The sequence below is a fragment of the Oreochromis niloticus genome, linkage group LG20, assembly GCF_001858045.2.
Source record: "Oreochromis niloticus isolate F11D_XX linkage group LG20, O_niloticus_UMD_NMBU, whole genome shotgun sequence".
Lineage (NCBI taxonomy): Eukaryota > Metazoa > Chordata > Actinopteri > Cichliformes > Cichlidae > Oreochromis > Oreochromis niloticus.
In genome coordinates, this window is record NC_031984.2 from 26,069,026 (window position 1) to 26,092,346 (window position 23,321).

The 23,321-nt window shown below is 40.1% G+C and overlaps 1 protein-coding gene across 8 annotated transcripts in view; it reads left to right on the plus strand.

Annotated features, from left to right (window-relative positions):
* The window catches only part of bsna (bassoon presynaptic cytomatrix protein a), a 118,310-nt gene that overhangs the window by 30,686 nt on the left and 64,303 nt on the right, over window positions 1–23,321 (plus strand). For 7 of the 8 annotated variants that reach the window (XM_025901279.1, XM_025901280.1, XM_025901278.1 and 4 more), the window contains exon 2: window positions 4,182–5,555. In XM_025901279.1, the coding sequence (XP_025757064.1) occupies window positions 4,182–5,555 (1,374 nt within the window). Of the gene's footprint in view, window positions 1–3,081; window positions 3,338–4,181; window positions 5,556–23,321 lie in introns of those variants that run through there. The other variant, XM_025901281.1, reaches the window with a different exon arrangement.

The following is a 23,321-nucleotide window of genomic DNA, read 5'->3' on the forward strand; positions in this document are numbered from 1 at the left end:
ATACTATTCTTTAAGTTTTATTGGAGCTTCAGCCTCAGGAGAAACAGTTCTTGCAGACATATTTGCACCAAGAGCTAACAAAGATTAGACTGAAAGCAAGTCTTCTAACATATGAATCTCTAATGTGCCGTGATATTGAACATGCTTGAGAACAGGAAAGATCTCTTGCAATTTATGTCATGTAATAAGTATGCTCTTCCATTTAAATTCTGAATCATGTTTCTGTGATGTATGCATAAGAAGCTACAATGCACAAAAGCCCCCCGCCCCCCTCCCGGTTTTCCTCCTGTGTGAGTGTGCAGAGTCAGCATTGCTGGAGATTGTCAGGGCTCATTTTCCTCCTTTCAAAAAAATACATTTTCAGCTATTTATTCTTTTGATAACTTCTGTGGGTCTGGGAAATGGTCTGTGCTAAGCAGCACACCACATGCAAGCTGACTGGTAAAAATTTGTGAACACACACGAGTCCATGTCTTGGAACTCGAAGTGACTTCTGCACTCCTGTCCGGTTGGTTCTGTATACTTCGCATTACAGTATTCATAATGTTAATACAGGGGTGGCCAACTGCAGGCCTCGAGAGCCGGTGTCCTGCAGGTTTTAGATGTGTCCTTGATCCAACACAGCTGATTTGAATGGCTAAATTACCTCCTCAACATGTCTTGAAGTTCTCCAGAGGCCTGATAATGAACTAATCATTTGATTCAGGTGTGTTGACCCAGGGTGAGATCTAAAACCTGCAGGACACCGGCTCTCGAGGCCTGGAGTTGGCCACCCCTATTTTAATAGATTTGGGGATTTCTAATGAAATATATGTATATATGAATATATAGTATATGAAATATATTGTTTTACATTAGAACATAACAATAACAATAAAAGGCCTCACAAGTGTTTGGACTAATTCCAGTTTTTGAAGTCTGAACTTCAACTTCTTGATTGTTTGATTTAGAATCCACTGTGGCAGTGTAGAAAGGAAAAATCGCAAAAATGTGTCATTGTCCAGATAATTATGGACTGGTAATGCTGACTTCCTGGATCAGTTTTTGTTTTTGTGTCATTTGCTACATTTTCTACTTGCTACTTTAAAGTCAGCTTTTTCTTGAAAATTATTTTTTTCAACTCTGTGGCACCTTACGCCTGCAGTAACCTTATAGTTATCGTATTAATTAAGAAATACAGTAATTATAAGGTTGAATTCCTGCTGTTGATTGGATTTTATCATTGTAATATTTACTATATGAAGTACCTTGACACCAATGTTGTTGTGGTTTGACGCTATATAAATTGAATAATATCGGGTGCACATCCTGTTGCACGTTAAGTGGTTACATTACTAAAAACTTTTGATAGATCTACGTCTACAACTGTTCATACTTTACTATGTGAAACTAAAGCTCAACACTCATGCACAAGGAAAAGCCTAGTTAAGTCAATTACAAGGAGTAACAAGATGATGTGACACCTGTGAAGAGCAACATAAGAGTCAAATTAGATAACTGTCGACAGAGGGAGGACAAAACTAGAGGTTAAAAAACAAACATAAGAAGAAGAATTAAATGAAATAAATTTCATAATAAAACAGGAAATGACTAAGCAGAACCTGAAACCAGTGTAGCTCTGGGGTCTCTTAATGAAATGGGGGGTTGAAATACAGCAGCATCATTACGATGCCCTTGATTTTTCTCTCACTTAAGGATAGTTGGTTTGGAGCGGCACAAATGCAGTGTTAGTGTCCAGGGAGGAAGAGGTAGAGTCTGAATTACAATGGGCCCAATATCATGCCATCCAACTTGCAGACGACAAAGTTGTGAGCTCCTTTTGTAAGCTGAGCTTTATCATTGTGATTCTCTGTCACTGGTAGAGTTCTGTCTGAATGATTAGATGTGATTGGCTCAGAGCATGCTGATCACACCCTTTGTAATTTTGCACGTACAAAAACCAAACCACCCAGTGAGGTTTGTTTTGTACACCCCAGACTTGCTACCCATTGTAGTTTCCACTTGTTTTTTCTCTTCTGTGTTTAAAAAACGGGCAGAATTATCATCACTTTTGTGTAAATTGTTGAACAAAACCTGTAACTCCTGCACAATTAGCAAAGACATTGTTCCTCACCTGTTACGGCACAGGCGCGCGCGCAAAGGATTCACTGGTTTTAACCACAGCGTGGAAGCTCGAATTCTGCTTTGCTGTGCTGTTGATTAAGCTTGACATGATGAGAGCTGAAGAGCTGCTGGGATTAAAAAACTGCTGACTTCTTTCTCTCCACTGTTTGCTCTTTCCATCTCCTCCCTGTTCTTTCCATCCCTCCATCCTTCACTGCATCCCTCGTTCCTTCCAATGTCTCTTGTGATGTAGTGTTTAAAGCAGAGGGGTAGACAGGGAGACAGGATTAAAATCAGCTCCCCCTTCTCTTCCTCCTTATCCACTTCTCTTCTTCTTCCTCCCCCTCTGCATCTTCATCAGATGTAATTATGACAACACAACATAGGAGGACCGTGCACAGCAAAATTAGACTTTCAAATTTCTTTCCACTTTAGCTATTTGAGGAACGAGACCTACATTTTCAAACTGATCATAAAGAGAACAGAAAAATGGGATAAAGATGAAAACAAGAATAATTGGTAAGAAGAGGAAAAGAGGGAGGATTTAAAGAAGAAAAAAAAGGAGGCAGAAGAAGCAGATGCTAGGTAGGAAAGCTAAAGAGAGAATATGTTAAGGAGGAACAGACGATGTCGGGCTGTAGCGATGGCTGTAGCCGCTGAGTTAACGGAACATGGGATCAGTAATGCTGTCAAGCTAGAAAATGCCAGACAGCAAAGCAGCACAGTGGGAGGAATTGCTTAGTTAGGGTATGTGAGTGATGCAGGCATTTTTCTCTCTCCTGTCCCCATGTTTGCACATCCTACCCTTTAAATTCAAGGAGCCACCTTCCAATGTACCACTTTGCAAAAAAATTAGAAAAGGGATGGGTGGGGGGGTGTTATTGAAGAGCGGGTGGGGTAATACAGTACATCTGCGCATTGCATTGTGGGAAGAAAAGGGGATGGGAGAAATGCATGAAACGTGCAGAGATTTACTAGCTTTGCTCTGACTGCAGGGGAGCTAAAATAGCACTATTTATGGCAGCAAGGTAGCAGTGGTGAATGCAAAGCTACAGTTGGAAAGACAGGACAAGAGGAGACTGGCACAGCTGAGAGAGGAGCTGGGTTGTTTTCGCAGCCGGGAGAAATTAGAGAAGCAAGCAAGGTCCGGACACAAGGGAGTATCAGCTCTCATCTGGAGGAGGAAGAAAAGGAAGGAGGAGGACAGAAGAAGAGGAGGAGGAGGAGGAGCAGGGTGATGTTTTATTTTTATTCTTAGATGGTGAGGAGTGTTGCATATTTGTTTCATTTGACTGCATCTCTTTGTACATCTGTTTGTATCTCCTTTGTGCCCATGCTGTATCTGTATGGTAGCATGTGCGCATACCTGCGTGCCTGTGTGGATTTATGTTTTTTGGCACATGTGAGGGATGCAATTCTTTTCACTTCGGTTGCAGTTTCTACCGTGCTGTCATTAAGCATTGCAGTCAGTTTGTGGTTGATTTCTCTCCCTCTGTTTCTAATTGATAACTGCTATATTGTCTTCACCTAAGACATCTATGGAAAGAATAATGAATCATATTTCACGTGCAAGTTGGGTGAATGAAAACAGCTTATGTGGTTTGGGTGGTAGGAAACACTAATGTGTCATGTCTGAGTCATCAATAATATTCAGAGGAATCAATAGTAATCACCTTTGAAAGAAAATATGAATCAATTATAGCGATAGCTCAGTGGTAACACTACATCATTAACGTTCTTGAGCCTTACTGAGCCTTCTAGTGTTATACAAAGACTTGTTCAAACTGACAGATACCTGATTTACGTTTCAGTGGTAATACCAAAGATGTGGTCAAGGAAATTATGTACGCAACATTTAACCTATTTCCATTTAGTTGACTGACGTATTCACAATACAGTCACCATTCGAATATTTCCTTCAGAACTAACTCTATAGTGCCTACGAAAGACTTTGACCAAACTGATGCCAAACACTGTATGCGTTATTGTCACACAGACAAAGTAAAAAGGCTTTTCAAATTGAAAAAGTGGATTTTGAGCTTACTCATTTGTATTTTTTTTTTTTTTTTTGCCTGCAGGTCCAGGAATGGCTGTGTCTGAATTGTCAGATGCAGAGAGCTCTCGGCATTGATATGACCACGCCTCGTTCTAAGAGCCAACAGCAGATTCACTCTCCGTCCCACCAAGCCAAGCCCATTGTCCAGCCTCAGCAGCCTGCGCCTCAGCCAACACAGCCGACAGCAGCAGCGCAGCCAAAATCTTTGGCACAGAGTCAGCCCACCCAGCGGCAGCAGCAGCAACAGCAACCTCAGTCTCAGCCCTACAGCCAGACTCAGCCCTACTCCCAGTCGCAGCAGTATCCACAGTCTCAGCAGCAGTCATATGCTTCGTCACAGCTAGGGTCTCAGACTCAGTCTTATACGTCCCCTGGCTTACAGAGACATCCAGGCCCTGGTGGCTCCCAGTCTCATACAGGGCCCTCTCAGCAGGGCATGAGATCTGATCCATACTCCCAGACCGGTCCTGGAGCTCCAGGAACTATTAGAGGTCCCACAGGAGGCTTTAGCCAACCAGGGGGTCCTCGGATTCCTCACCCTGGTGCAGTACCCCTCCCTGGTTTGACCAAGGCACCTTCCCAACCCGATTTGGGTCGTGGTTCCCCAATGCACCAATCTATGGCACGGCACGACCAGACCAGAAGTGCTGGATCCTCCCCAGCCCACAGACCTCAGAGTCAGGCCCCTCCTGCCCAGGACGGCCTGACCAAACTGTTTGGCTTTGGGGCATCACTGCTTAATCAGGCTAGTACCTTAATCAATGTTGACCCGCTACCTACCGCCTCCACCCAGCCAAGCCCCGCACGAGGCAAGGTGGTGTTCAGTAATGCAACACCTGACAACAGGCAGCAACAACAAGGGACCACCAGTACTAAACCATTCACAATGGGGGGCCCTCATGCTCCAAGCCAAATGGGTGGTCCTAATGTTCAAAGTCAAATGGGAGGTCCTTATGCTTCAAGCCAAATGGGGGGTCCTCATGCACCGAGCCAAATGGGAGGTCTTCATGCACCAAGCCAAATGGGTGGTCCTATGGGTGGACCCCATATGCCAACCCAGAAGCAACAGCAGCAGACCATGCCCCAACAACAGGAAATGCAGAAGCAGTCACCTGCTCATCAACAGAAAGGACAGCAAGGACAAAAAACACAGCCACAAGGACAGCAACAGCAGAAAACACCTACTCATCAGCAGAAAGTGCAGCAGAAGCAGGAGCCTGTGGCAGCAGCACCTGCGGTTGCTCCAGAGCCTGTGAAACCCAAAGTGAACTGTCCTCTTTGTAAAACAGAGCTGAACATCGGTAGCTCCAACCCACCTAACTACAATACCTGCACGCAGTGTCACAGCCAAGTGTGTAACTTGTGCGGCTTCAACCCAACACCACATCTGGTGGAGGTAAGAGGAACGGAACACCTACAGACATCACACTGAACACATGTTATTGCAGACATGCAAGAACAAAAACTCTACTCATTTCCATCTTACTACACCTGCTACATTTGTATAAATTTAGATGTCCCTCCTGAGTTTTTCGTTACTTCTACTGGAGTTTTCCGTATCTCGTTTTAATCCCTAACTCCCTCCTTTCCATTTTTATTTTTTGGATGTGCTGGATGTTTACACATACAGTTACATCCATAAGTATTTGGAGACGGGACTAAAGCGCAAATTTAATGCTATGGGTTTTAAATGTTTTTGCATTAACTACTTAGCAATGATACAGATTTTTATACATAGTCGCCTATTTCCTGAGGCTCAAAAACAACATAATTGTTTTTAATACTTGAATGAAGATCCAGATGAAGCCTGGAATTTGTGTACATCACAAAATGCTCCATTGTCTCCCCTGAGATCACGCTCTGCCAGGAAAGGTAACTGAAAAATAATTAAAAATTTAGGGATTTGATGATATTATTGATGTCACTTATCAATTAGATTCCTTATTGATTCTCACTGGGTCTGCTTTGAGAGTCACCACCATCACTAAGCAACATATCAACGACAATACATTCATGCAAATGAACTGCATGCTCTGTGGTCAAATTTTTGTGTGTGCTGGAGGTATTTCCCCTTTTTGTTGTGATCAGTGTTGGGGTTGTGTTGGGGTTGTAAAAGTAATGTATTACATATATTTTTAAGAATATTTTCTTAAAAGTAATGTAATAGATTACTTAATTACTCCCAGGAGAAAGTTTGCTTTGTTAAATGACCTGAAGTACAATGTCTCATAATCACCATATTTCACAATATAAACCTGAGGCTACAGCCCCACACACCAACACAAATCTCTGTCCTAATGAGGACACATGTATGATCTTTCTCTCAGTATTTACAGATAAACAAAAAGCTGACAGCATAGAGCAAATATGAAAACCAGCACAAAGAGACTTTACAGTAGAATCATCACTGTGATTCTACTGTAGAAACATGAACAGGTAGAAACGGAGGCTGCAGCCTGACTCCTTATCAGTTTGTTACCTGTTAAGTTCAGGGCTGGGGTCGAGCTGAGCTTTAACATCACTCTGGGTTCTTGGCTAGGTTAGCATTAGCATGCTGTCTGTGCAGATGTTTGCAAAGAGCTGAAGTTGTGTTAGCAGCACAATGCAGCTGTTTCTGTCCTGGACACAGTTTAAAATGGCCAAAGGTAGAACATGAGGTCAGGAGTGTGGCCTGGCCACACAATAAAGAAAATCCGATCACATTGTGCATATGTGCTCCTTTCACCTTTGTATTTGACTCTAATTGAACGTGGTTTTGTTTCAGTTCATAAATTTACAGTAAACAAAAATTTTGAAAATTATTCAGAAGTTCATTCTTTAGTTAATGTGTTATCTAAATTACGTGCCTCTTCTTTGCCCCTCTCTCTGCTGTCCCGCTGGGCTACAGTAGCCTGTATTTAACCCACTTTTCTCAACAAAGATTAGTAATCATACTAATTGGAACACAGAAACATCTAAATGTACAGCAGTAAGATTCATAACAATATTCTGGAGTTTTTATGTATCTGTATCATAATCCACTGTGACATCAGCACCCTTGATCTCTCTTTCTTTTCTTCATGTCACCTTAGATGGACTGTCGTGCACATGTCGATGAATTAAAATGAATGAATGACAAAATAAAATAATACGTAGCAATCCAGTGAGCTAGGTGTCGAAGACAAAACACAAGAGGAGAGAAAAGACTGTTCCTAGGAGACCCATAATCACAAAACATAGACATCCTTTTCTGTTTCGCTGTCTTTGTGTCTCCCAAAGTACCTCTGCTCATGGTATAAAGAAACAAGCGTAAAGGCCAACCGCCCTCTCACCTCCCCTTTTATCGATCCAGTGCAGGCTTAGAGTTGAAAAGAGGAGAGAAAGCAAGAGAAAAGAAAAGATGGCAAGTATTTCAGGAAGTTAGAAATGGAGGAAGAAGGAAAAGATAAGGAACAAATGTCGCAGAAGAACAATGTAAGAAATGGAAGGAGAAGGGGGGGAGTGTAAGAGTTGAGAAGGTAAGTAGTAAAGCAGAGAAGGAAGTCAGAATGAAAGGAAAGGACTGATGAAGGAAATGCATGAAAGAAAATAAGCAAGGATGCATGGAAGTCAGTGAGTCTGGCAGATTTACAGAGACTCATGGTATATTTACTTTGAGGCAGCTTAATGCCTCTAAGGTCTTTAGTACTTTACAGTACTGTGAAGTGCTTGCCTCATAATAGACCTAGATATAATACACAGGGCTATATATAAGTGCCTTTACTACAGTATGCAGGACAGTGATAAATACACACTAACACAGTAACAAGAAGGAATGGGTCATATCATTGAAGATGTCACGCTTATTCATAAGTGGACTTACTATCTGTAGATAGCAAGTAGATGTGTGTTTCTTTGCAATGTGGGTTAAGGCCTGCAGGTCTTAAAAAGTGCATAAAATGAGAAAAAAGAAGGTGGACACAGAGAGAAGGAGTAGAAAGTAATATAACAACCATATAAAATTATTTCTTTAACCCAATTAGAGTCAAAGATGATGGTGACAGCATATTCTACTAACTGAGCTCTCTACAAAAAGGCAATTATGAGGAGAAAAGATGGGCATCATCATGAACATTAGTCATTATAAGCATACAGAAAAAAAGTAGAAATAGAAATGGAAAAAGGGTAGATTATTAATGGAGAGAAATTCTTAGAAAATGTTAAAAAGGAACTCAAGGTGGAACTGAGATGGATGAAGAGACATTCATAGAAACAAAGGAGGAATAAAAAGGAAAAATAATAAAGTGGGACAAAGAACAGAGCAATGGTGCAAACAGTTAGAAAGAGAGCTTGACAGCAGCTGAGAGGAAACCAGACATGTAGACCTGAATCATGTGCAGCCTTTAGTCCAGAGGGAAGACAGGCACTAGTGCACACGCACGCACACACACATGCAAAAACCAGTAATTAGAACAGTAGGACAAAGAAGAAGGTAATAAATCAAGCAAGTGAAGCAAAGAGGGACGAGGAGAGAAGCCAGCAAAGAAGTGATGATATCACAGATGAACTGCATGTACAGTCATTTCTATACCTGATAACGATTCCCATCAGCTCACTCCAGGCTGACTTTGCAAGTTTTTACAGTTTATCTTAACTCTTTGTGATTTACTTAATACATGTATTAAGCAACAACATCTCTAGTATCTTTAAGTCCTATATGTGTAAAATTTCCAGATTATATTGGAACAGCAAATGGAAATTTTGGGCTGTAACATAATTTTATTACATCACAGGTCATAAAAGTGTCACCACAGTTTAAAGCGATAAATCCGTGCAGCATCTTGTAGAAGCACACCAAGTAAAAGAACAACTACCAAGTTGCCGCTAATATAAACAAGAAACATGCAGGTCTTTGGTCTTCGCTAGGAGATATCCTATTTGATCAATTAAGATGGCGCTTCAGCTAATAAACATATTGACACACTATATTGCCATAGTGCCTGTCTGCCTTCACACACACATGAACTTGAGTGACATCCAATTCTTAATCCATATGGTTTAATAATATACCAGCCCACCCTCTGGAGCTATAACAGCTTCAACTCTTCTGGAAAGGTTTTCCAAGGTTTAGGAGTATTTATGGGAATTTTTGACCATTCAGAAGCACATTTGTGAGGTCAGACACTGACGCTTTCTAACAGTCTCCACTCTAGTTCATCCTAATGGTGTTAGGTTGGGTTGAGGTCAGGATTCTGTGCAGACCAGTCAAGTTCTTCCACAACAAACTCACTCACCATGTCTTTATGAACCTCGCTTTGTGCAGCAGTGTGCAGTCATATTGGAACAGGAGGGGCCATCCCCAAAGTGTTCACAGAAACTTGGGAGGATGAAACTATCCATAATATCTTGGTATGCTGAAGCATTATGAGTTCCTATCACTGGAAGTAAGGGGCTGACCCAATTCTTGAAAAACAGTCCCACACCATAATCCCCCAATCCACCAAATTTGTATTGCGCTTGGTGATATAAGGCTTGGATGCACCTGCTCTGTCACTGAAACCCATTCCATGAAGCTCTTTTCACACTGTTCTTGAGCTACATGAAGGCTACATGAAGTTTGGAGGTCTGTAGTGATTGATTCTGCAGAAATTTGGTGACCTCTGTGCACTATGCACCTCAGCATCCACTGATGCCACTCTGTGATTTTACACTGTCTACCACTTTGTGCCTGAGCTGCTGTCGTTCCCAATCACTTCCACTTTCTTATAATACCACTAGAAGCTGACTGTGAAATATTTAGTAGTGAGGAAATCTTCACAACTGGACTTGTTGCACAGGTGGCATCCTATCACGTCACCACACTGGATTTCACTGAGCGCCTCAAAGCGGCCCATTCTGTCACAAATGTTTGTTGAAGCAGTCTCCATGACAAGGTGCTTGATTTTATACACCTGTGGCCATGGAAGCATTTGGAACAACTGAATTCAATAATTTGCATTGGTGAGAGAATACATTTAGCAATATAGTTTATCGGATCACAATGTGGAATGAGATCATAAAAACCTAAACAACTTTACAACCTCTTCAGATCAAAGTCCACAATCTGGAGACGAATGTAAAAAGTCTTGTTGTCAAACAATAAATTTGTCTGCTTGAGTCATTTTTTGAATAAGCCACTAACAAAATAAAACCTTTTGCCTTTACTAAAAAAAAATGAAAGCATCTGACATAGCACTTCAGATGAGTTCAAGGAATAGAGGAACACTGTGGGATAGAGAAACACGGAGGTCGCACTCGTCTGACTTATCAATTATTCAAATAGGGTTTTTTTACATATATAAATAGCAAGAGAGATGAAAAATGTTAGGTGGAGGCAGTGTCTACTGAAAAAGAAAAGTAAGAAGTCACACGGCTTCGTCTTTCCTCCTTCTTTTCCTTGCATTTCTGCAAGCTTCCTTCCTTCCAGCCCCCTTTTCTAAGATTCTCCATTCCAAATCACTTGCTTCATCATGAAAAATACTAATCTGTAGCTTTGTCTCTAGTGATGCAAACAGTTTCCTCGTGATGATACCAAACACACACACACAAACACACACACTGCACATAGACCAGGTGTTAGTGAATGAGTGAATGAGGTTATTTCACTGTCCAGTCTGTCATTCAGACTTTTTCGGCTGTCACCACTGCCGTCGGAACAATTACTAGGATAACAGCACCCCATCCACCTGACCGTGTGTCTTAATGTGTGTGTATGAGGTCACATCTGAAGAGAACTGATTAGGGATTGTGACATTTGCTGAGTTGTGTTTGTGCACATGTGGTGTGAGTGCAGAGAAAGTATTCAAAATCACACACGTCTGCCCTCGGTGTGTGTCTGCGGTGCTTTACTATAGTATGTGTGTATTGTGTGTTTGTTTGTGTTTACAGTGTCGTCATCAGAGTGCTAAATCTTACAGATACTATGGCGATGTACGTTGTAAGCTTAGATGCTTCAGCTTGAGTCTCATGATAAAGTCAGACAATAATGATTACTTCCACACAACAAGAAAGACGAAGGTACTTTCTTGTTCTCAAGTGGTCGCCACAGTGGATGCACCCACATTTTTTCATTTGGCGTAGATTTGAACCGGATGGCTCACACAATGCACCTATTAATGCCATTTAATGCAACAAATGAAATTTTGGTTAATTTTAAAAAACGTTGTCTTTTTTCTTTATACTGAATTATGTCCGCATTACTGTTCATGAAAATATGCATGGACCACTGTTAATCATTATGTTTTAGATGCATTGTCATGTATTTAGCAGTTATTAAACCTGTTTTAAACGACACATAAGCCACACATCCTAATAAGAAGAACATATACAATGTCTCTTTTTTAATCTTTAAGCTTATGAGAACCAAGCCGGCCCGAGGAGCACTACAGAATTTGATTGGCCATAAATAAAACTTGAAGCCTCATCTCTGTTGTTTTTACCTCTTGAAATATGAACTTCTGTAACAACTGATGAAGGCAAAATAAGACTCAAACGCACAACTCAGACGAAAAAAATCACATTACAGTGTTTACTTAGATGCAGTGAGAGAGTGAACATGAAGATGACTCCAGGAGTCTATGAGACAAATTCACGGACATAAATGCAGGCAGACTAAATACACTAGGAATACTCGCTAGGAACCGAGAGATAACAAGACAAGATGACACTAAATAGGACACAATAGATGGTCACAGTAGATGAAAACACACAAGTGCAGGAAGCAAACACTTAAAAAAAAAAAAATAAAGACATGAGTATACAAGGAAAACCATGATGTAGAGAGCAGGATGAGTTGTGATGACTTTTGTTGCTTTTTCTTGGTCAGCATACATTTAGCTTGAGCATCAGTCTGGGTCTCCTGCTACTATCTTCATAGAACATGTTGCATTTACAGGTGCTTGGAGAAATCAGAGCTCATAGATGTGCCCAGAGAGGCAGTTTGTATTTTACTTTCAGATTATTTTCTATTGGTAAGCGGTCTGTATAGTGCTTTTCTACTCTACTTGAGTACTTTATGCAACATGCCTTATTCACCCATTCATACAAGCACATTAGTACTTTCTATTTAACATTCACACTCCAACAGAGAGCAACTTGGGGTAACAATATTTGGCATGCAACCAGGGATTGAACTACCAACCTTCCAATAAGTAGACTACCCACTGAGCTACAGCCACCCCAAACATCTTCACAAACTTGTCATATGATTACAGCACCCAACACTGATCTCGATTCTTGTTGCTGAGCAGAGTTACCACGAGCTTCCAAATAGCAAATGACCGTCAATGATGACGTGAATAGCAGCCAGATTGAAAAATATCAGAATTAAACATGAAAAGCAACTGACATCAAAGAGTGCTTTGCAATTATTTGTTACTTTACTATTGTGTGGAGAATATGTCGCTTACACAACATGCAACCAGATACTGACAGCTTAAAGTATGAAGTTGAAAAGCTGATTATTCTCTTGGTATTCTCATTAGGATCACAGTCTTTGTTTAGATTTAGGACTCACAGGCTGCTGCTGCCGTGTTATCCATAATGTGTCAATGGTGTCTTGTTCAGGCTTTCACAGTCAGACAAATCACTGTGCTTAATGCACGCACCACAATGACCAAAAGGTTAAGGTGGATAATTTCTTAGTCCCCCACAGAGCTAAACTGGGCCATTGTTAAGGTTGCTGTCTGCACTGTTGGCCGGGTCATTAAGGTTACCGGAGTAGGATTATGTTTATTTTACATAACAGTGTTTCATTATGCTCATCTTTCTTCTTCTTCTTCTTCTTTTTTTTAGTCTCCCTACCTTTTTTCTTTCCTCAAGCTGCTCCCTGTTATCTCCAGCTATTGCCACCCCCACCCCCTTCCTCTCTGGTCCACTGGTTAAAATAAATGGAGAATAACAATCTGTAAAATGATGAGCAGAGAGTAGACACCCAGAGAGGGGTGAGGTAATGGAGCGAGGAAACAGCACGACAAAACTTTTAACAAAAGACAGAAGCTGCATAATGTCCCATTAATTGTTTGACATTTAGTCATTTAGTCAACTCCAAACAAATAAATGCCATAAAGTAATGTGTTCTGCTGCAAGATGATGGCCACGTCCAATTTAGATTTGCACGCTCGGAAAAGGAAACTCTCGCAGACACAACAACACACAACACACAACAGAGCTAAATTGATTCTTGTGATCCTCGTCATCTGCATAATCCACTGTGGCTCTGTGGTCAGCCCATCAACCTGTGTTTGTTTGTGTGTTTTGTGCATTCACACAGACATGCGTGTGTGTTTAATTACAAGTGACAAACATCGTTAAGAAAGCAGTAAAGTGTATGGGAGAGCATAAGGTATGTAATCCATTTGGCGTGTGTGTGTGTTTGTGTGTTGTCGTGCATGTGTGTTTGCATGTGTCACAGCAACTTTTATGGTCTGTTCAGCTGAATTATTGGTCAGCATATGAAAATAGCCCAGACAGGAAGACAACCCACGCCCACACCCGTAGTGCAAGACACACACTTACCCACACATGTGTCTGTCATGTCTGTGAGTTAATGTATTATTTAATTGTACTTCACCTGTAAGCAGTATCTTGTGTAAATATCTTAAGTATCAACAATATCAACAAACTTTTGCTGTTGGAAATCTAGTCAGGAGATAAAACATCAGTGATAATGTACGGCAGTGAGAGGGTTATTACAATCCATGAACAGTTTTAGCCTTCACCCCAAAGGTCACACCTGTAAAATGTCTGTAACAAAAACAGCGCCCACAGGCAAAGGTGCTACTCTTGAATACAACGTCTAGGAAAACACTAACATGTCCTCTGCTGCTGTAGCGAAACACCTCTGTTCTTAATGTTCTTTTTGGACAGCAGAGACATTTCCTGGCACACATGCACTTTGACACTAACAGCTGCAAACAAACGAATACAAATATACAGGGTGTATCATCAAAAAGGAATCATCGGATTCCAAAGTGCTTTAATTTGGCAGCCAATCAATGATAACGTTCACATTCACCGCAGTCGCTGTTGTGACTCCAGACATGCTGCATGTATGGGACAGGTTTGACTTTCATATGGATGAAGATGTGCCGTGCATCCAGAGGAGGACACACTGAGCACTTGTGAAGATTGTAAGTTTTGTATATATGTTATATTATATTCAGCCATGTTTTAATATTTACCAAGAGTGTCTATGTCAATTTCTTTAAAACATACAACCTTTTGAAATAAGACGATTCTTTTTGATACACCCTGTATATACAAATATAAATCAAGTTGTTTTCTTAACAGATAAAGAGCAACAATTTTTCAAGTAATTTCTATGAAACAGCAGTATGGACAACTTAGCTGAAGATCATGTGATGAAATGTTAGGGTTCAGAGACCTCTGAGCTGTCTCGGGTAGAATTTCCTGGAACTACCAGTTCTAAAAAAATACTATTAGGTTTTTCTTTTTTTAAATGGACTGATGTTTGAAATAATTCTACTGTTCATTCGTTTTGTTATTGACAGGTTTAAGGAGAAGAAACACAGAACATGTTATGTCAGTTATGTTTAGTAGCTGTTGTTTAAATCTGATTCTTTCAAGGATACCTGATTACACCGCAGTTGTTATTTTTGCATTTCATCCAAGAAAGTTGTCAAAATTGGTCTCTGACAATTCATGTCAGTCAGAGGCTCTCCCATGCACTAAAGGATGCAGACATGTACTTTAAGGCTTGAAATAGACGAATCAGTGGAAGGAAATAAGGATAGAGTGAGTCATGTTTCTTTATTTAGAATGAAGTCAGAATACAGGATAAGAGCAGCAGCAGGAATGACTGAGCTACAAATGGACAGACGATTCGCTCCTGCACTTCAAGACATCTCCCTTCAATTAATAATACAAGGCTCACCATCCTGTGCTTTCTTCCTTCTTTCCTCTTCTTCCTTTCCCAGCCTCTGTCCAGCCTCCTCCTCTCCATCTGTTCCTTTCATCTCATCCTCCCTGCCTTCTTTTTTCATCCTCTTTCGCCCACCCAGATTTTCCCAGGTGGGACTCAAACTGGCAACTTCCTGATCATTGTTCTGCTTTATGTGTAAATTCAGCGTTCACTTGCTCAAACTGTTTTCCCCTTTCGAGACTGCATTTTATTTTGGTTATTTTTCATGGCTACAGAAACGAAATAAAAGATTTATTAGATTTACCTTAAAACTGCTTGATTGCCTCATAAAAGCCTCTGCAGTAACATTGTTCTCAGCAAATCATTGGAAAATATTTTCACAACATACCATATAATTACCAGGTGAATGCAAAAAGTGATGATTCAATTCACTTTTATTCTCCCTTCCATTTTCCTGCTAGATCTACTGCTAACTTAGTCAGAGCTTGCAACTTATTCAGTCCACTCATCTTCTTAAAGAAGTCATACAACATGAAATTAGAGAACTGCTGGGCGAGTAACTTTTACTTTGTGTTTGTGTTGTTGACTTCTTTTTCTTTCTCAGAAGATTAAAGGCTAAATTAGTCACTTAAATCAGGACACGAGCCACCTGCTTCTCTAAACTCTTTTGAATATACAATGATGTGCAAAAGAAAGAAAGTACACCCTTACTGCTTCCATAGGAAATAAGAGGGTAAGTAGCAGCCAGGTGATTATAATAAAATATACTTCATTTATCAGCATATCAACACAAACACCTCATACCAAGCTCGGTACTGGATGGGTGATGATTTGGGCTTGTTTTGCAGCCACGGGACCAGGGCACCGTATAGCCATTGACTCCACCATGAACTCATCTGTATACCAAAGTGATTGTAGAGTCAAATATGAGGCCATCTGTCCAACAGCTGAAGCCTGGTCAAAATTAGGTCATACAACAGGACGATGATTCCAAGCACAGCAGCAAATCTACAACAGAATGACTGAAGAAGAAACGAAACAAGATGCTGCAAGGGCCCAATAAAGTCCACACCTTTTCCTGATGCTTGTGCTGGATCTTAAGAGAGCTGTGCATAAACAAAACCTGCAAACCTCAATGAAGAGTGGGAAAAATTCCTCTGCAATAATGTGAGACATTGAAAAAGTGACAGACAAAACAGTTAATTTAAGATATTGTTTTGTGTCTTCAGTCAGAGATATTTAGCTGTTCTGTTGATTGGTTATTATTCTGGTTATTGTACGACTGCTGAATGCTATTAGAAAAAAGCCCCTATTCAAAAATGCTGTTCTGAATAAAAGAAAATGAAGGCTGATGAAAACTGTAAGACAAATAATCACAAACGCAGTAGTATTCAGTAGTTACAGGCACTTGTAACAAACTCAACCAAAGTCTCCCTTCTTGTCGTCATTCCTAACATAAAACTGGGATTAAAAAACAAATTTGACCAAATTTTGTTAATGCCTTAATATAATAGACAATATGAGGATAAACCTGATTCATAATGAATATGCTGACGACGATGATGATGAGGAATTTGAGATGCCTTTGACATTTGAATATATATTAAAGTTTTCGGTCAACTAGTTCATGTTAGTTTAATGACTTAAAACTTCTCTGCTTACGTAGTTCTGTCCTGAATCCGTCAAATCCTGTTAAAATCACAAACTAACTGTTTCACCTGAACTTGACCTGACTCTCAAACCGTGAGCAGGTACTCTATGTACTTTTTGATGCTATCCAAAATGCATTTTGTTTACCTACAGTATGCATTCCATGCAGATCTCAAGCTTAAAGCTTAGCTTTGTGTATCAGTTTGCATCTAGAGGCACGTCTGTGCCATCGCGTGCTAACTTGGCTTGTCACAGTTGGTTCTTTAAATACCTGCAGATGACGCAAATTGAAGCCAAGTGCTTGGTTTGCCTCACAAGCTTCAGTGAGGTGGGAGGTAGGAGGGGCAAGTGCCATTTTAAGATCCTTCTGTTAGCGCAATGAGACTGAAGGCTGATGAACCCGTGCTTGGTTTCCAACAGTGGTTTTCATTCTTAAAATACAGCAAGTGTGGAAATGACTTCACAGACTGCAAATCGAGAACTCGCACTCTGATATCACTTGGGTCTTTTTGTATGTATGCACCTCACTCCATTTCAAACACACACATCACACGCACATCTCTTTTTTCACCCTCTTCATTTGTTTGCTCCCTCTTCAATTAATTGCTACTTCTCTCCATCATTCCTCTCTGGTCAGTTCCTGTGCAGTTTTATGTTGCCTTTAACCTTTCCTCTGCTTACTCCATCTCTTCCTCAAATGCTCAACCATCCAAACTATGCACTTTTCTTTTCCTAGCCCTTTTTCATCCCTCCATCCACTTCCCTCACTTTTCTCCCCTTCCTTCTATTTGTTTTACTTTTCCTCAGTACGAACTTTTTGCTTCCAGCAGCTCTTGTTTGTGGGTGAATTACAGCTCCATCTATGTGTTTTTACATCTTTCACATTCCCCCTTTCTCACACATTCATCTCTCTTAGTCTCTCAGGCTGTAACCATTTGGGTGAATATACAGCTCCCTGCTGGAAACAAAGGCCTTGCTGTAAAGCGTACAGCAATGTAGAAAAACTCAAAAAGCAACATATACAGTTTTGCCACATAAACACAGGAGTCCTTAAAACATAAACACCGCTGTGTGCCTGTGCAACCAGGATGCCAACACTCAAAATCCTTTCATCACCGTCTTTCAGACTCAATTAACAAATAATATGTTTGAATTTTGCTATTTCACCTTCTACACTGACCAGGTTTTTTAAAAAAACTTGTAACAAAGGGTAACATTAAAATATGTAAAAATGTAAAATATATTATAAAAAATATTATAAAAATAGCTTAAGGTCTCTCTGCTATTAGATTTCTTTAAATTAGAGTAAATATACAGATTAAACACATTAATCTTTACCAATATGTGTGACTGAACTTATTGCACAGTACTAAAATTATAAGAAGCACCAAAGGGGATGGAAAAAGTTCAGCCACAATTCTAATATTCAGTGATACAGATGCATACAGCTGTGTTCAACGCATGTGCTTGCCAAGTGAAAGGTTGCTAGTTTGATTCCAGGTGGAGACACAAATCCCCTTTGGGGCTGCATTAGGAAGGACAAATCAAACACACACATCTACCTGCTGTGGAGATCCCCTGTCACAAGAGAGTAGCTTGTTTTTCTTCTAAGTGTTATAGCAAAATATGTAGATTTATGATGAGTGGCAAAGGTGCAACAGAGAACTTCAGAAAGACTGTTGTTTAAGGAGAAGAGTCTGAGGAGGGCAGTGAGTTTGTTCCCTCCTTATAAGCACACAGGAGTGGCTGGGGATTTTTGCAAGGAAACACACTGTTCCAAAAGGTGTGTTGCTGAATTTTTCAGGAGTGTATGAAGACATTCTCTATAAATAGTTCCTGATAGGTAGTCCTTTATCAGCAGCAGTAATTTTAATGTATTTTTTATTTCCCCCACTGGGACTTTAGCAGTTAAAACATGTTTTGTGTCGCCTGAGAGAGAATTTATATCACTCTAATCTAGAAGATTTTCTCTTCATCTTAACAAACGTAGTGCCCAGTGTGCACATGCTTATAAAGGACAGAAATCCTATGAAGGTATTTTCTTAACTCATGTGTGTATCCCTGCACAATGGAGTGTTATACAGATGGCGCTGCCTGGGTGTAGGCTTTTGTCAAAGTGGAGGCACACCGGCCCTCCTGGGAGCTGTCAAGTGGCAAGTCCCTCAGGGAGCCACAGAGAGGGATGTAGAAAGTTATTTTTCTGTACAACAGGGAACTTGATCTCTTGACAGCAGTGCACTTATATGAAACTATGTTTGCACTTAAGGCACAAAGGCACTGGAAAAAGACACAGTGAGAAAAATCAATGTGTTCATCTTTGGCACAAACGGCAGATCAGAAAGAGCTGAGGAGATAAGTGTGCGGTGTCCGTATGTTTGCCTGCATGCAGCATACTTGGAAGTTTTTCCTGCCCTACTTTCACTTCTCCGTCGGCCATGTTGCTTTTAAATGGGTCAGTGAGGAGAGCGGTTCATTCCCCTGGGCTACACAGCTGATCAAGTGAACCCCTCACATACACCAAAAGAGACTCCCAGCACAGAGGCACAATGCGATTCTCCAGTAAAACCCAGAGGTACAGGGACAGTTGAAGAGAGGATGGGTATTCCCTCACTGGGGTGGAAACAGTGACCGAAAGCTGATTTCTTTTTCTTTTTTTAAATGTAGAACCATAATGGGATTTTTTTTTTTCAAACAGATTCCACAAAGTGAAAAATACACTGAAATAAAACATCGGCTTCTGTACATTCAAAATGCAGGCTTCAGTATACTAAAGTCTATCAGGGTCACACCAGCATAAACAGACAAAACAGTCTTCAACTACTATTACATATAATAAATAACAAAGTATATATACTTATTTATTTCATTTTACATACTCCCTCCCCTTTCTATAGTATTAGTCCTGAACTGTGCATACATCTGTTAGCAGTAACAGTACATCTTGAACTTTCCATCACTGAACTTAATTCAGTGATGGAAAGTTGTACATTATAAAACAATATGTTATTTAAATGATTAGGGTCATTTTTAGATGAATTTTGAATCTACATTTAGGAACTTTCACTGAATATCAGGTTGACATTTTTCCGCCTTTATTAAGCTACATTAATGTTTAGTGTCCTGACATGCTGACAATGTAAATAAACTGGGAACCGACTGAGGGAATGAGGAGAAATCACAAAGGAGGAAGTAAAACTGACAAGACATGAAAGAAAATCACCCTTCAAAGTAAAACAGGAAATAAATATGAGACAAATGCACGAACAGATCGAGTCGCTAGTGCAGATGCCAGATTAAAGGGAACACAGAATGTATTGGGACCACATTAAGGAAAAAAAATTTCATTTTGAAAATATAGTTAAAATTTCGAGATTAAAGTTGTCGTTTCAAATCAAACAACTGGGCTGTCTGCTATACCCTCTACAAAATTCCTAGTGTAGATGAGTTAGTCAATCATCCTTATAAATCAGTTTTAGTTACAAGGAAATTATTTCTCTTTTATTGCATAAAAACAATGTGGTGACGGGTATAGCAACATTGAAAAGATGATGCAAGAAAGCTGCATCTTGTCAGAAGGAAAAACCGCACAAACTTGGAAGACTTGGCCGGATTTGAGGAAACTGAAATTGCTGACAAAGGATACCGATGGTTACACCCTTGCGCAATAAAGAGGATGTATGATGTATCACAGGACACGATAAGACAGCCGATCAAAATGAAAAATACTATTTTTTCCTTAATGGGGCCCTAATATTCTGCCATTCAGGAGGACAAAGGCACGGACACAAAAACACAACACATACAGCAGGAAACAGAAACACCGAGGCAACAAAACACATAATACAAAACACATAGAAGCTTAATTTAGGACAAAATGACAAAAATTAAAAATTCACACTGTATTTCACAAACAGGCACTGGACCCTAAATATCACAATGAGAACTAAAGATCAAAATTAACAGAATGAATCAAAAACTCAGCCTAACCATAATAATTAACAAAACACAAAGAAAACACTGCGAGCACTAACTGCAGTAAAACCCACATAGAAGTCAAAGCTAAATAATGAAAAATCTAATCCCAAAGTCAAAACACTAGAAAACCATAGAACCATGAGATTCGGGGCATGGCATTACCACTGACTAGACAAACAAAAGGCCCGTGAGGCAAAATGAGGATTGCCACACATCAAAACCATTGAAAGAGAAATGTTGTTAAGATTCATAACCTCAGTAACAGCTTTGCCAATTACCAGTGATGGAAAAGTAGCTGAGCCCTGTTTTACCAAGTTGAAGCTTAAGGGCACAATGAGACAATGTAAAAAAATACCATTACTGTAACTGGGTCTGGTGCTAAGCTTTAATGAAGAATTCTCTTTGAGACGTTTGCAGAGTTGAGACTTCTTGACTCATTACAGCCGAGTGGAGTGAAAATGTCTTAAAGTGACACGGAGCTTGTTATCCTCAGGTTTGCACACCGTTTGCATAACAGGATTCTGCTTCAGAAATGTACAGACTTTACAATGAGTCTGCAGTTTCTTTGCAGGTTGATGGCACTGAAAGACAGAAATGAATGTGTGATGGGAGGTCCTTAGACCCTAAAGCTTCTTGGTAGCTTCATCAGCATTTTGTTTACCATGTACATGGTGCTGAATTCAACACTGTGTGCTCTCACACGTGTGTGGTTTAATCCTCTGAAGTTAGCTGGATTGCTAGAAGTATTAAATATGTATATCACTTTTGGGGGGGGGGTTATAGGGAAAAGCCACTATGAAGATCCTGCACAGGGATTAAATACATTAGCTCGTGTAGTACTTATCAAAAGCACAGCATTTGCCATTTCTTGAGTACTTTATTAGCACGATTGTGGGGTTGGCATGTGTTTCCTAAGCAGAGGACTGAGGAACCAAAAGTCCTTGCTTAGATTCAAAGGGGACTCAAATGACAGCATGTGTGTTACACCAGGGAATTTAGCATTTCTTGATTCAAATGAATTCAACTCAGTTCAATTCAATTTTTTTTAAACAATGCCAAATCACAACAACAGTCACCTCAAGGCGCTTTATATTGTAAGGTAGAGCCTACAATAATACATACAGAGAAAATCCCAACAATCATATGACCCCCTATGAGCAAGCACTTTGCCAACAGTGGGAAGGAAAAACTCCCTTTTAATAGGAAGAAACCTCCGGCAGAACCAGGCTCAGGGAGGGGCGGCCATCTGCTGCAGTAGAAAGACAGGATAAAAGGAAAGTTTTAAGCCTAATCTTAATCTTAGAGACAGTGTCTGTCTCCCGAATCCAAACTGGAAGCTGGTTCCATAGAAGAGGGGCCTGAATCCTGTTTTATCCTCAAAACTACCGTGTTTTCGTGAAGAAATGAATACGGTCTGACAGCAGGAAACTTGGCAACCATCGTAAACTGAAGAGACCATACTGTGCCGATATTGAGAGAGATGTAAAAAGCAACATCTCCTCTTACAGTTTTTACAGCTGTTTGTGTTTCTCTCTGATGTCTTCATATCAAAGACAAACATGTTGATCGGCCTTTCTTTTACATGTTATCTTGCTCTCACACACACCATTTTACAGTCTGCAAAAGAAAATGACTCATGTCTTTAAAAAAAAAGGACATACACCAATCTGATCTTAAAAGAAAACCCAGGAACACAGTACAAAGAGACGCACGCACACACATCCACAAACACACAGTCATGACTCACATTGATTATTAAGTGAACAGGGTGAATGACTCACACATCTCATCTGTCTTTTTTTGTATTACTCTCTCTCTTTATGGTATGACCACCCTTATTTGTTCAATTAGTGTTCCTTTTATACTCCTACAGTTAGTGTGTGTGTGTGTGTGTGTGTGTGTGTGTGTGTGTGTGTGTGTGTGTGTGTGTGTGTGTTGCTAGTATATTTTGGGGTTGTGATAGACAGGGAGAACATTGACTGACGCCCTTTTTCATTCTCTTGCTGTATGTCTCTATCTCAGGGCTCCAGTGTGCTTCACACACCTGTCTGTGCTGCACCAGAGGGGGTTCACAATATTATGTGTCACTGCTGGATGAAAAACACAGATTTTCTTTATTTAAGGGAACAGCAGCCGACTGATTTGTAAAAAAGAAAAACACAAAAATTCATAACAGCACACAATCCCGAACATGTTAAATCTTATATTAAACCCTTATATTATTTAATGCTTATATTACATTTTAACGCAAGCATTAAAGTGATAATAATGATGCAAACGTGCAACCAACCACTAAGACCAATAAGCTGAACATACCCTAATTGTTGGTGTTTCAGACTTGGATCTGGTTAAAGTTTCTCTGTTGTAATGACTTAGAAACCAAAAAAGTAACAGTAGAGAAAAATATTAATAAATACATAATCATTACGCCGCCACCATTTCTGCTTTCCTCTATTCAAATCAGAAGTCAGTTTGCCTTCCTTCCCTTTATTTTTCCTTTCCTCATGAACCGTTTACTGTACAGAACAGTTTTACGTCTGACGGAGAAAGCTGATCAGCTGATCAGCTGAATAGGTATTATCAAACACTATTTATCACTGAACGGGTTAAGAGCCAAAAAGCTGGAGGTGCTCACTGATTAAATGGGTGCTCAATAGG